The sequence below is a fragment of the Lichenostomus cassidix genome, chromosome 1Aa (assembly GCF_008360975.1).
Source record: "Lichenostomus cassidix isolate B80296 chromosome 1Aa, HeHo_3.0, whole genome shotgun sequence".
In the NCBI taxonomy this organism is placed as follows: domain Eukaryota; kingdom Metazoa; phylum Chordata; class Aves; order Passeriformes; family Meliphagidae; genus Lichenostomus; species Lichenostomus cassidix.
The window spans coordinates 34811573-34824040 of NC_139480.1; the positions used below are offsets into that span (position 1 = coordinate 34811573).

Sequence of the window (12468 nt, forward strand, 5' to 3'; positions counted from 1 at the left end):
TGAGCTGCACTGAAGAGCTTCAGCTGGAAGAGCACTTGGAAAGTGCCAGGAGCCCAGCTCTTGCCTCCAGGAAGAGGCATCAGGATCTCATCTTCAGCACTTTGAGCACTCAGTATTTCCAGGATCCCAGTTCCCTCCAGCAAAAAGCCAGGAGGCTTCAGTGTGCTGGGTTCTGTGAGCTCCTCTGACTCCAGAGGCCCAGCACACAGCCTGCCACATGCCTTGAGACACAGCAGCTATTTCTGTACTGCAAATTTAACTGCCCAGGGATATTGTCTGCACTCAAAGCATTGTTTGGGTTTACACACTCACTCCAATCTCTCCCTCAAAATAGGATGCTCCCGTCCATAAACCATCTCAGGAATAGTGTCTGATCTAGAGATTAATTCACCAGATGAAACTGGGACAGTATGAGCCAACACCATCTCAGGGAGCCTGTTAAAAGGTTGAACTATTAGTCTGGGCTTAAGTCTGTATCTTGCCCATTAACCCAACCAACCTTTCTGGAGTTTCTTGCACAAATCCAATGATTTAGAGGGATAGAGTCCAGGCTGTAGGCTTAGCCTTCTATCAGTGTGTCCAGCAGAACTGGATGCACTATAGCCAAGGCAACTAGGTGTATTTCTTGACTTTGCTTAGAGACTTTCCAGTCCACTCCATCGTCCAGTTGCCTGCAATCTAGGAAACACAAAACCCAGTGTTGGATAAGGCCCAGTAGCCAGCCTCATTAGTGGGTGCTTTGCGACTGGATCAAGGCTCCTTCACTCCAGGTTTCTGCTGATGATTCTCTATGCAGCTATTTCTACATACTACAAGTTAGGATTCCACCACATCAAAAATTAGTGCTCAATACACAGAGTGAGCTCAGGTCCTGATGTTGAACCTCCATGTTCTGCATCCCCCTAAATGCCAGTTGAGAAGGCCAGGTTGAAACAGTTTTCATTGTTTCACTTCCACAAACCCTTTTCATTACTTAAAGACTCTGGACTGCTTAGTAGAATTGGGTAGAAAAAAAAGGCAGAAATACACACAAAAATAATAATCAAGCCTAACCATAGATCTCAGTTGATCTGATAAAGCTCTGGCACAAGGCCTTCAAAAACAACTTGGTATAGAACTCTGGAAAGATTATGCCAAACAAGTGATAAAAGCACATGCTTTATGTTCATTGGCACTTCACAGACACTGACCCTCCCATGTGCTGATTTCAGACAAAAAACATTCACTTTTTGCCTCCCAGATGAATTCCACTGGTTATTTTCCTATCTCCCATTTTGTAATTATAAATCCACTTACATTATATATGGCGTGGTATCTTTCTCTCTCCACAGTAATCTCCAGACAATCCATCAGATTATGCAGGGGCTTTACAAGCAAAAAACATATGGAAGCAGGATTTCCTACTTACAGAGTCAAAACTACTCCACTGAGAGCTGGTGCACAAGTCCTCCTCAGTATTTCTCAGCTGAAGGAAACAAATACACTCTAAAAACAAGTTCTTTGCAGTCTGAACAAGATTGTTACCCATAATTCAGTTTTTGGCTTTATCCAAGTATCCTGCCTTTGGCTTCAGACAACAAAGCACTGTAGTATGCACCTGCTCCAGGATTTGGTCTTGCTATACACCATCCCCTGCATCCATCATTAAACCCTCAGCACAGACTGCACGGCTGTCTTTAGAAATTGCCTCAGCTATCTTAAGGCTTTTGTGATCATAATTTAACATGGAGTTTTTCCTCTGGGAAGAGAGATTTTTAGTTGATCCTCTCTCACTTTACAGAAATGATGATATCACACTTGCAATTGCACAGTTTGGAGCCACGGCCTTTTAAAAGCATGCTTCAGTTTTCTTGGTCTGTGTAAGGTGATGTAAAGAATGTACTTCCACTTTTTCCTGCTGTCCCAACAAGAGTTTTCAAAGTTTGACTTCTCTTGACTGTACAGAGCTCTGAACAGTGCAGCTCATGGTGTTAATCTTCCTATTGAAATCTATCCAATATATCCTGGCAGAGAAAGGTGCCTTACAATCTATTATAGAAGAGAAAGGAAGCTTACAGAATGTTTCAAAGTTCTGATTTTGGCTGAAGTGGAGTTAATTTTCTTCCTAGTAGCTGGCATGGTGTTGTGTTTTGGATGTGGGGTGAGAATAATGTTGATAACACACTGGTGTTTTGATTGTTGCCAAGTAATGCTAATACAAAGTCAAGGACTTCTCAGCTTCTCCTGGTCAGCCAGGACAGCTGACCCAAACTGGCCAAATGGATATTCCAGACTGTATGGTGTCATGCTGAACAATAAAACTGTAATTGGTCAGGATGGGGGGAATTCCTGCTTAGGGACCAGCTGGGCATCAATCAGCTGGTGAGGAGCAACTGCCCTGTACACCCACCACTTTGGAGTTTGGGTGGGGGTTTTTTGGGGGGAGTGGGTTATTTCTCTGTTTTCTCCCTTTTCATTGTATCATTATTACTGTTAGTATATTATATTTGATTCCCATTATTAAACTGTTCTTACACCAACTCATGGGTTTTACCTTCTTTCTGATTCTCCTCCCCTTGGCACCATGGAGGGAGGGGTTGTGAGTGAGCAGTTGTGTGATATTGAGTGGCTAGCTGGTGTTAAACCACAACAGTCTGGTTTTTTTTTGTGCCCAAGATGGGGCAATGAAGGGTTGAGATAACGACAAATATTATTCGAATGTGTTAGAACAAACCTGTTATAAACATTCATTATTAATAGTCACTGATCACAATGTTGATTTGCTTGCTCTCAGAGCTGTTGTGCTTGTTATCAGAGTTGCATCATCTTGTACTTTTATGCTGGCTAACGATATGACAGAATTGCTGGTTATGAAACTAGTCCGTTATTTGTACTCAGCACTGCTGTCATCTTTGTACTTTGTGAGCCATCTGTTGGAAACTATTAATAATGATATCTTTTACTGTTTCTCCTCAGACACCCAATCCATGGGAGTGATACCTCCATTTGTCGTCTTCTCCTCCTCCAGGCAAGGAGGGTTTTACTTTCTTTCCAGTTTTTCTCCCAAAACCAATGGGAAAAGGAGTACTAACAAGTGGCTGTGTGGTACTTGGTTGTTGACTTGGGTTAAACCACAACACAGAGGCAGAAGAAAGCCTCAGGAGGGGAAGGTGAGAGCTGATATGATTACAGAGAGTAGGTGCTGAAAAAATACAGGCTATTACCACATGACATAAAATCACAACTGAAACGTCCTCATGGAAGCTAGTAGAAGCAGTTGGTTTGTCTTCCTACTCATGCAGTATTAACTCTGGCCAATACAAGAGAAAACATCACTGTCCTCAAAACCCATACTTGAAAAAATTCCCCAAACGCCTTCCCTCAGCCACAGTTTTCTCCAACTGACCAGAAAACCTACTCCAAGGGTTACATATGAGTCAGATTGACAGTTGTCATGAAAGTAAGAGATATAGAAATCAATGAGGATTATCATCTCAAAGAGCAAATGTTCCTCACAGATCACCTGTGGCAATCATATGCTGCGGCAGCAGTGAGAAGTTACTTTAAAATCATTCCCCTTTCTGAAGAAAGGTTTTCCTGTCTCAGATTCTTTGAAACAAGTCACTTGTACAATAACATCATCGTATTTTTGGTGCTATTTTCTGCCAGATCAGGCCCTCCAGATTGCACAGAAAAGCTTCTTCCCATTTAATCTTTGTCAACATTTTACTGAACCACGATATGATCACTGCCGCCAGTATCCCAGGTGCAGCACTGCAAACTTTATAGTGGCATTTTATGCTCCCATTAACAGAGAGCAAACAGACACATTGATAACTCATTGCTAACAGCTTTACAAGGTTAAGTTTCAGTTACAGGCCATACTCTGCTTCTTTATCTGCTGCTCTGGTAGGACAACAACAAATAGCTGCATGCAATAAAAAAGAAAGGTAGCAGTTAACATTTATATCCTCTTTTACGCCAAATTTTGATCTTGGGCTCCTTGAAAACATTAAGCCACCTTACAGATAAGGATAAGCTGACACTCTTGCTCTGTTCTGGAAAACAAACCTTTTCTCCTCTCACTTTCTTCCTGACTGCTCCCTAAAATCAATGGTAGGATGCTTCCCAGTCCCAGGTGAAACAGCAGGCTGTGTAAGGACAGAGTCTGGATTCCCCCAGTAAGATGCAGCTCACTGTCCTGTAATTCTGAATGACATTTAATGGGATGTGAACTGAAATTACCTGTGAGAAGAAAAGGGCTTAGCTGGTCTGACGAGCTTAAGGAGTGATTCACGCTCCCCAGGAAAGTGGTGGAGACACCATCCCTGGAAATGTTAAAAAAAATGAGCAGACTTGGCACTTTGTGATATGGTTTAGTGGGCATGCTGGTACTATAGCAAAGGCTGAAGTTGATGATATTGCAGGTCTTTTCCAATCTTAGTGATTCCATGTGAGCATTTTGGAGCCTCAGGGACAGAAACTCATCTCCCAGAACATTTATAGTAAAGCCCAGGAGAAAAGGGAGCTAATGAATAAGACCCTGTCTTTCATTATCAACACAGTCTTGACCTAGGGTATATTGTGAAATTGATTTTTGCCTTTTTTGCTTTTATATACTCTCTGATTTCTTTACACATGTATTTGTAGCCCTGTAGCCTATTATTGTACTCTAGTACCTTTTCCCTACCCTGATAGGCAGAAAGATAAAACACATTCCAGACTGCAAACCTCTGGGGTCCAAGGCCCCTATCGTACCTTGGTTATTCCTGGGAGCCAAGTTTGAAATCAGCTCTTCAAGAACATTTTCATAAACAAAGTTTAATTCCTATCTAAAGGGGGGGCTACAAAAGAAGTGGAACCAAGAAGAGGGAATTACTCCATCACTTATGTCTCTAACTGGGGATTCTTGTCAGTTATGCTAATTTGCTAAATTTACAAAACTGTATTCAGTCTTTGCAGGGTGGGCATTTTTTCATATCTGCCCCTGGAGGCCTCCAATAAAGACCAGCCTTTAGATTACCTCCTATTCTTATATCGTCTTGAAGTGTATTGTTTTATTTCTAACTTGTTGAGGCATCAGTACCACAACCACCTTTTGATACAATCTGGCACATGTTTCATCTTTCTCCACAACATGTAGCAGCTTTGGAAAGTGGGCCTCATTTCATTAAGGGCAAAAAGGATAATATAAAATGCATTTTTCATTACTGAAGTTGTATTACTGATAGGAATAGTTGTTACCAGACAAACAACTGTGTACCTGAGACAAGGGCACGAAAAACCCAAGGGAATATAGTTATTCTATATCCACAACAGGGAGCAACCACATTTGCTTATCTCTTGACCCAAATAACAAAAGACAACAGATTTTTTTTGAAAGGTCCTCTTGTATTGAAAATATTTCTGTGAAAACACCTGTAATAGCGCAAGGTAGTACCAAAACAAAACAGATCAATATTATCTTTCTTTAAACTGTTAAACTTTATTATAAATTAAAATTTCTTTACAAAAAATTGCACATAATTGACCACTCTTAGGTTCTGATGCACTGGCATTTGCAAAAGTTTCTTTAATCTTCAAGTTTAATAGTCTCTGCCATGAGTCCAATGCAGAAAAGGGCAGTAAGCAACCCTCTTAGAGCCTTCAAGTGCAAGAAGCATACTTGTGGCCACGGCAGTTACACTTTCCTTAAGAGCGGCTGCTTTTGTTTTAAATCCTGTAATGAAAAAGTCTCAAAAAAGGTTTAAAAAAGGAAAAACCCAAAATGGACTATTTGCTTTTTACTGTAAACACAGCCCAGTAAATTAATCCCAAACACAGATCTCTCAGGCATCAGCGAGAGTGTCAAGTGAATCAGGAACAGCAAAACAAAGAAAACAGTAAATAAAAAGAAAACATAAAAAAATAAAGTCTGTCATTTTGATTAACTATACTTACGTAGATGACGTTATGAGAATCTGGCAGGGCCCAGAAGCAAGGCCAGACAGGGAGTTCATGTTTCCAGAGGAAGGTCATGTTAATTGTTTCCAGGTTCAAGGAAAGCAGACTGGAGACTTGATATGCTCAGCAATACTCATCTGCCTTACATAGATCTTAGGGCACGGATCAGCCTGAAGAATCATTCAACTGATTTTGGCATTTTATAGGACTTATGGCTGACCATACCCAGCGTTCAGTGATTCTTGTTTTCTGTTCTGTAAGTGTTTAAATTTAAAAGCTCATCTAGGCTGACTCCAACCTCTTGGCACTTGGAAACTAGTTTTCTCAGGTTATCAGTTTTACCTCCTCCTGATGCTTCAAACAAGAGTTGCTGAAAGAGATGGGGAAGCAGATATAAGATTTAGCCAGAGCCTGAGCATCACCACATCTATGGATATGGGATATGCAGAGAATTTAAATGAAACCTCAAACTGAATCATAAGGAGAAAACATTACATCTTTCCACAGTGTTGCACATAGAGGTAACTTCTGAAGGGCTCTCTGATATAAATGATGGACCTGTAAAATAAAGGCAAGTATTAAAAGTCAGCACAATTTCATGCACTCAAAATGAATTATTTGAAGCACAAAAATCTCTTGCAATAATTTTTAAAATAGTTTTGAAGTCAAGCAATAAATTGCTACTAAAAGCAAAGGCAAGTTTATATCTGACCTTAATTCTGACCCTTGTATGAACATGATTAGTTACATGAGGACATGCTATTGTTCTTCACAAGATTCTTGCCTCATTCATTGCAAAGGATGGAACACATTCAGGGAATGAAGCAGCTTACTGAATATTTCTTTCACCACTCAATATGTAGTCTCAAGTCTTGTTTATTGCATAGCAGCACAATCCTGCAATGAAAATAACTGTTTCATGGGCTTTTTTCCTTCAGCATCTATCTATCTATGCTTTAACAATCAGTACGAATCTTTGCAACTCTCAAAAAAAAAGGTTTACCATTTTATGGTTCAAAATAGAGGACCAAAATATTTAATACTAGTACTTACTCAAGTGTCCTTCAACTACTGGTATCTAAAGTTCCAACTTCAGAGTCACTAGGGGAGGTATTTGCCAGCATTTTAAGTACTTGTACCCGTTTTCGTATTATTTTAACAAACCTTTACATGACCTCTGAAGGAAATAAATGATGGGTTCTCCAGGAACAGGAAATCCAGAATCTGAATCACAATTCAATTTAAACCAAAATGCTACTTGTTTACTAGAAAATGCACTTATCTGGAACAATCACTGATTTGTGTAAACAGTTTTAAGTGCTCACTACATCCCAAACCAAGACCCCCACAAAAACCCAACTGCACTGTGTGTGCCTACTTAAGTGATTTTACCACATACCATATAATTAGTGAGGTGGTTGCAGAAGAAAACCACAAGATTTCTTCTGGGTGTAATCCAGCTACAATGTTTCACATATGCCTTCATTTTAATTGGCTCATTTTCTTTAAGGGCCCTCTTTTTTATGCATTTGACATATATTTTTCTAACCAAACAAATCAGGGTTCTTTTCAGTCACCAGCCTTACTATAGGCAGTGTCTTAAGATGTAGTCCATCTAATACAATGACTGAAGCAGAGATCTGTGACTAATTACAGATTACACCAAACCATCAACACAGAGACAGAATTAAGGTTGAATAGGCAACCAAGCCTTTGATATCTCTTGACTTTGAGCTATTTGATCTAACAAGCCAAATAATTGTGCTTAGGGGACATTCTTTTTTTAAACATTGTAGGAGATCATAAAGGAAGGAAAACATTTCATATATGACTCTAACAATAGCCATGCTACCCTTTATGAATCAGTTAAAGACTTAATATTGATTCAGAAGAAAGACCACTGACAAAAAAGAAGGATGCTAAGAACAAGTCACTACAACGACACAAAACCAGATATAGCAGAGAAGTAGCACAAATATCACAAGCAAGTGATGAGTCACAAATCCAGGACCTCATGACAACCCCCACCCCCAAATACACAGCATCTTTCCACAGGCAGAAGAGTATTTTGGAGGTGACAGCAACAATACCAGCAAGATCATTCTTTTTGGAAAGTGATTAAGTTGCTGTGCCCAAAAACTGCTTTGTGTTTGTATACAGAGTGATATTTCCCTACCCTATGTACTAATAAGTAAACCTATTCTTTTTAGAAAAAAGGTGCTGGTGGCTTTTGTGTGCTCAGGTACTATGCAAACTCCTTACATACATTGGTTTGGCAGACCCACCCTTCCAACTACTTCACAGCACCAAAGAATGGTTTGGGTTGGAAGGGACCTTCCAGATCATCTAGTTAACAAACCCCCTTGTCATGGGCAGGGACATCTTCCACTATACAAGACCAGGTTGCTCAAAACCCCACCCAGTCTGGCCTAGAAACCTCATCCCTGGAAGTAATCTACAACTTCTTTGGGCAATCTGTTCGTGTCTCACCACTCTCACAGTAAAGTTATTTTTCGTAATATCCGATCTAAATGTCCCCTCTGTCAGTTTGAAGTTATTCCTTCTTGTCCTAGTACTACATGACCTTGCAAAAAGCTACTCCCCAGCCCTCTTATAAAGACAGTTATTACCATCTTCCAGCACAAGTCTTGCTTCCCTCTGCTAGAACTTATAATACAACAATCTCCTCCGGGTAAAAAAAAAAAGAAAATTTAAAAAAAAAAAAAGGGAGAAGGATACAGCCTTCCCAAGAAGGAAAGATACACAGAAAAAGTATACACAAGTACTCTATACAATCCCTTCTACCTTGATTGTCAAAGACATTTCTCACACTCGAGGCAAATGTTTTGGTGTTCATAAACAAGAGTTTTTCAACTAACTAGAAATCTTGGATTTATGAGATGACCATTGCTTTGGATAAAGCCAAGGTATGATAAGTTTACAGAATTTAGTACGCTGTGTTGACTTACTTCTCTTTGTCCCATTAGAAAGCATTCGGCAGCAATGGCTCTGAGGAAAAGAAATATATAAAAACATTTATTCTTGAATTATTTTAAACGCCATTAGTGGCAGAATACTGACTGTGGAATGGAATTACTAATTCCTTGAGAAGAAACTAACTTCCAATGAGGTTAATCTATTGTGAAAAGATAAAAGTAGCCATTTTTTAAAAACAACCTTACATGAGCAAGACATTTCAGTGGTTCCCCATTATGAACAAACACTGAAGAAAAAGATCAGTTCAGCATCACTGGATAATGGAGAATACTGCTATTGTGATATATAAAGGGGAGGGGTAGAGAGGGGGAGACAGAAGTCAATAGTTGAATTTAGAAAGGCAACTTATAAATACATCATTCATATTTATCTGCATAATATCCATTCACTTAAGTTTCCCCAAGAGGGAAATTTCATTTCTCATTTTAAAGAAGTGACAATATCTCTGTCTGCTGTAACAAACAGTTACTCTCTAAATAATAAGTTAACAAAAGAGAAGTTTCCGGTACAAGCCCAACTGGAAGGACATTTCAGATTTACCTTTGTGAAGTAAACATTACAAACAAAAGCAATATCTATGAAAACAGATGTATGACTGTTGCATTACATTTTCCAGATGGCCAGGCATGTTGGGATATTATATGTAAACATCTTGGCTTGAAGTTTCAGAATCTGAACATTGCTCTCCTCCCAGTATCGCAGAAGCAGTCTGTAAAAGGCATTCATGAGAAAGGAACACTGCTCTAATCACTTGGAACAGAAAAGCTATCCAAAGATACAAACACATTACACAAAATATATTACACCTAATCTGAGTCAAGAGTCGCAAGTAGGAAAAAGCCCAAGCCACCATATACAATATTGACTGATCATGCTCTCAGAACAAAACAAAACAAGATACAATTTAAGAAGTGTGAAATCAGAGAGAAAACATCATCTTCGCATATTACAAGTGGATTACACATCCACTTTTAGCATGCACAAGATAACTGCACATATGAAAGGAGACAAATTAGTTTTATAGTCATGTGGCTAGAGATACTGTTCAGTCAGTTCTGCTCACCCATTTCATGCAGTATCAACATTTTCTAAGGGAGCTGCAAGTTCCATCTAGACAGAATCGCAACTTGGTTTAAAACGAAGCCATTCAACTTCACATACCAAAGGCAGGTGTGTCACACTCTCCCCATGCCCACAACCACACACACTCATTTCAAGCCTTGCTTTGAGTTCTTTGGGGTCACTGTTGATGATGAACAGTGTGTTTTGGGACTTTTCAATATTAGTCAAATATTCATGCATTCACTGCACCTGAACATAATAAAACATGGACTCTAATCCTGAAAGAGCACATTTTGAAATATTGTTCAAGAGTAAGTGCAATGCTTACATTAACTGGTTGTTTACCATCAGATTATTCTAAAATTATGATTTATCATTGCTAAATAAATGTCAAGCCTTAAGGTAGCACTCTTATAGTATCCATATTTTTTGTTCTATGCTGGAACTATACTTGTAATAAATCATCAAGTAACAAGATTTTAATAAATGGTATTTCTCCACCCACTTGAAATTTTGACCATTTGTAGCCATCATGTACAATGCAGAGTTAATTCCTGCATAATTATAACCCGCCTGTAGATAGAACAGAATGTTGTCAAATCTGAGATTGAGATGACGTCAGAAGGCACAGTATGCCTCAAGCAACATGCAATGGTAGAGGAATAGTTTTACTTCTGTAGTAGGAAGCAAATCATGCACATCTCGCACAAAAAACAATAGTTATGTTAACTGTTGCCTTGATTAAAAGTAATTTTACATACCTCAGTGCAAGTCCAGGATTAGTAGGCATGGTAGAACAAAACCGTTCCAAGGTTTTGGAATGCTGAGATTTTGGAATGCAGCTCAAATAAAAAAGAATTACCTGCAGAATTTGAATTATAAACATTAATCCACTTTATAGCTCTTATTTTGCTAAGAATAATGGTATGACAAACTATGAACACTATGACTAAAATGAGCTGCCACCTCCAAACCTTATCCCTCAAGGATACAAAAATCAACTTGTATAGTATGAAGTTAGTGTCAAGTTGCTAGCACCACATATTTTAGTCCTTCTAGCCTGCATTAAGTGCATTAACATAAATGCACTGCTTGTTAGTAAAACAGGATCCAGGACTTCTATAAGCTTTATTCCGTCTGTACAAGTGTTCAACTTTTTCCTCATACTTTATTCCGTCTGTTTCTCAACCACTATAATTTCTATGATCAAAACTGTTTCCATCTGCCAGTGGTGCAACTCTGCAGACCCTTCTTGCTTAACTGTATCTTCCCTCCCTCACACAGTATCTCTTTTCCCTATTAAAAAAAATCATTTGACATTAACATGCCATAAAGTTCCTCTTTGCATAACATGACCTTGATTTGAAAGATCACTCCTAGATACTCTTCTGCTCAAAACACTACTACACTCAGACACTTCTTTCCTTTTCTAGCTCTCTCAGTGTTTATGTACTGGTGCTGTACTTGAACAAATAAATTACAAGTACCTGCTAACAGGTCATCAGCCTCTTTGTTTAATTAAACTGCCCACAGACACATTTTTACCTTATTATGAAACTCATAATTGGTCCAATAATCAGCAGTACTAAACGGAATTGGGTATCGTGTGGGGACTGTCACCAGACATCTGTTCACTAGATCAGTAAAAAGCTTGAATTCTTGAACTTTGTTGGTGGATTCAACAACTTTGCTATTGAGAAAAACAAGGTAACTGGAAGAAAAAAAAAAAAGAAAATAAAAAGGATGGTTCTGGTGGCCTTCACTTAATAGTTGAGATTAATTAACTTTCTCTCCTTTAGAACTTACTCCAACCAAATGTTCTGAACAGTTTCCTGCTGCATCACTGCCCCCAGAGCTGCTTCATAAGCATCCAGTGCTTCACCAACACTTGCGTGAAGAGACTGGCACAAACTGTTTACATAAAAGATAAAAACTGCTGTATATCATAACCAATACATGTAATTACACATTAAGAGTATGACACAATTAATTTTCCATTCTCAGATCCAAGAAAAAACTGTGACTGCAGTTTAACAGTATCATGGACTAATTTATCAGTCAATTTACTAGAATGGGTAAGTCTCAAAAGCAGGTAACAAGGAATAATAAAGCAACAGTGAAGTTTAAAATGCAACCCTTAAAAACAAGTATTACAAATTGTCTTCTGCTCTTGCAAAGTAGCCTATACTACTCCTTGTAATAGGAATGTTCTAACTGCTACAGAATGGAGACAAGTCTTGAGTTTATATTTAGAAAGCTCCAGAACAAGAAATTTCAAAGTCAGATTAAAGCCACTTGAGAAATAGTATCAGTCTCTGGCAACAAAATAAGCATTCTGAAACAAATATTACCACAGCCTGGGGTAGAAACATACTGACTATAGCAGAGATAAAAAAAAAAAACTGACAAGGAAGGTCAAAATCCCCCACCATAGTTTTGTTCAACAGTTTCTCAAAGAAACACACAGTTGAACCAACATACAAGACT

General features: G+C 38.7%; 1 protein-coding gene across 5 annotated transcripts in view; it reads right to left on the minus strand.

Annotated features, from left to right (window-relative positions):
* Nucleotides 1-5439: 5439 nt before the first annotated feature.
* Nucleotides 5440-12468, minus strand: part of ZFC3H1 (zinc finger C3H1-type containing) — a 40971-nt gene continuing 33942 nt past the window's right edge. For all 5 annotated transcript variants that reach the window (XM_085044982.1, XM_085044977.1, XM_085044969.1 and 2 more), the window contains exons 29-35: nt 11788-11892; nt 11527-11692; nt 10743-10843; nt 9527-9628; nt 8892-8931; nt 6418-6480; nt 5440-6292 (exon numbers count right to left, since the gene is read on the minus strand). In XM_085044982.1, the coding sequence (XP_084901108.1) occupies nt 6155-6292; nt 6418-6480; nt 8892-8931; nt 9527-9628; nt 10743-10843; nt 11527-11692; nt 11788-11892 (715 nt within the window). In that variant the 3' untranslated portion in view covers nt 5440-6154. The remainder of the gene's footprint in view (nt 6293-6417; nt 6481-8891; nt 8932-9526; nt 9629-10742; nt 10844-11526; nt 11693-11787; nt 11893-12468) is intronic.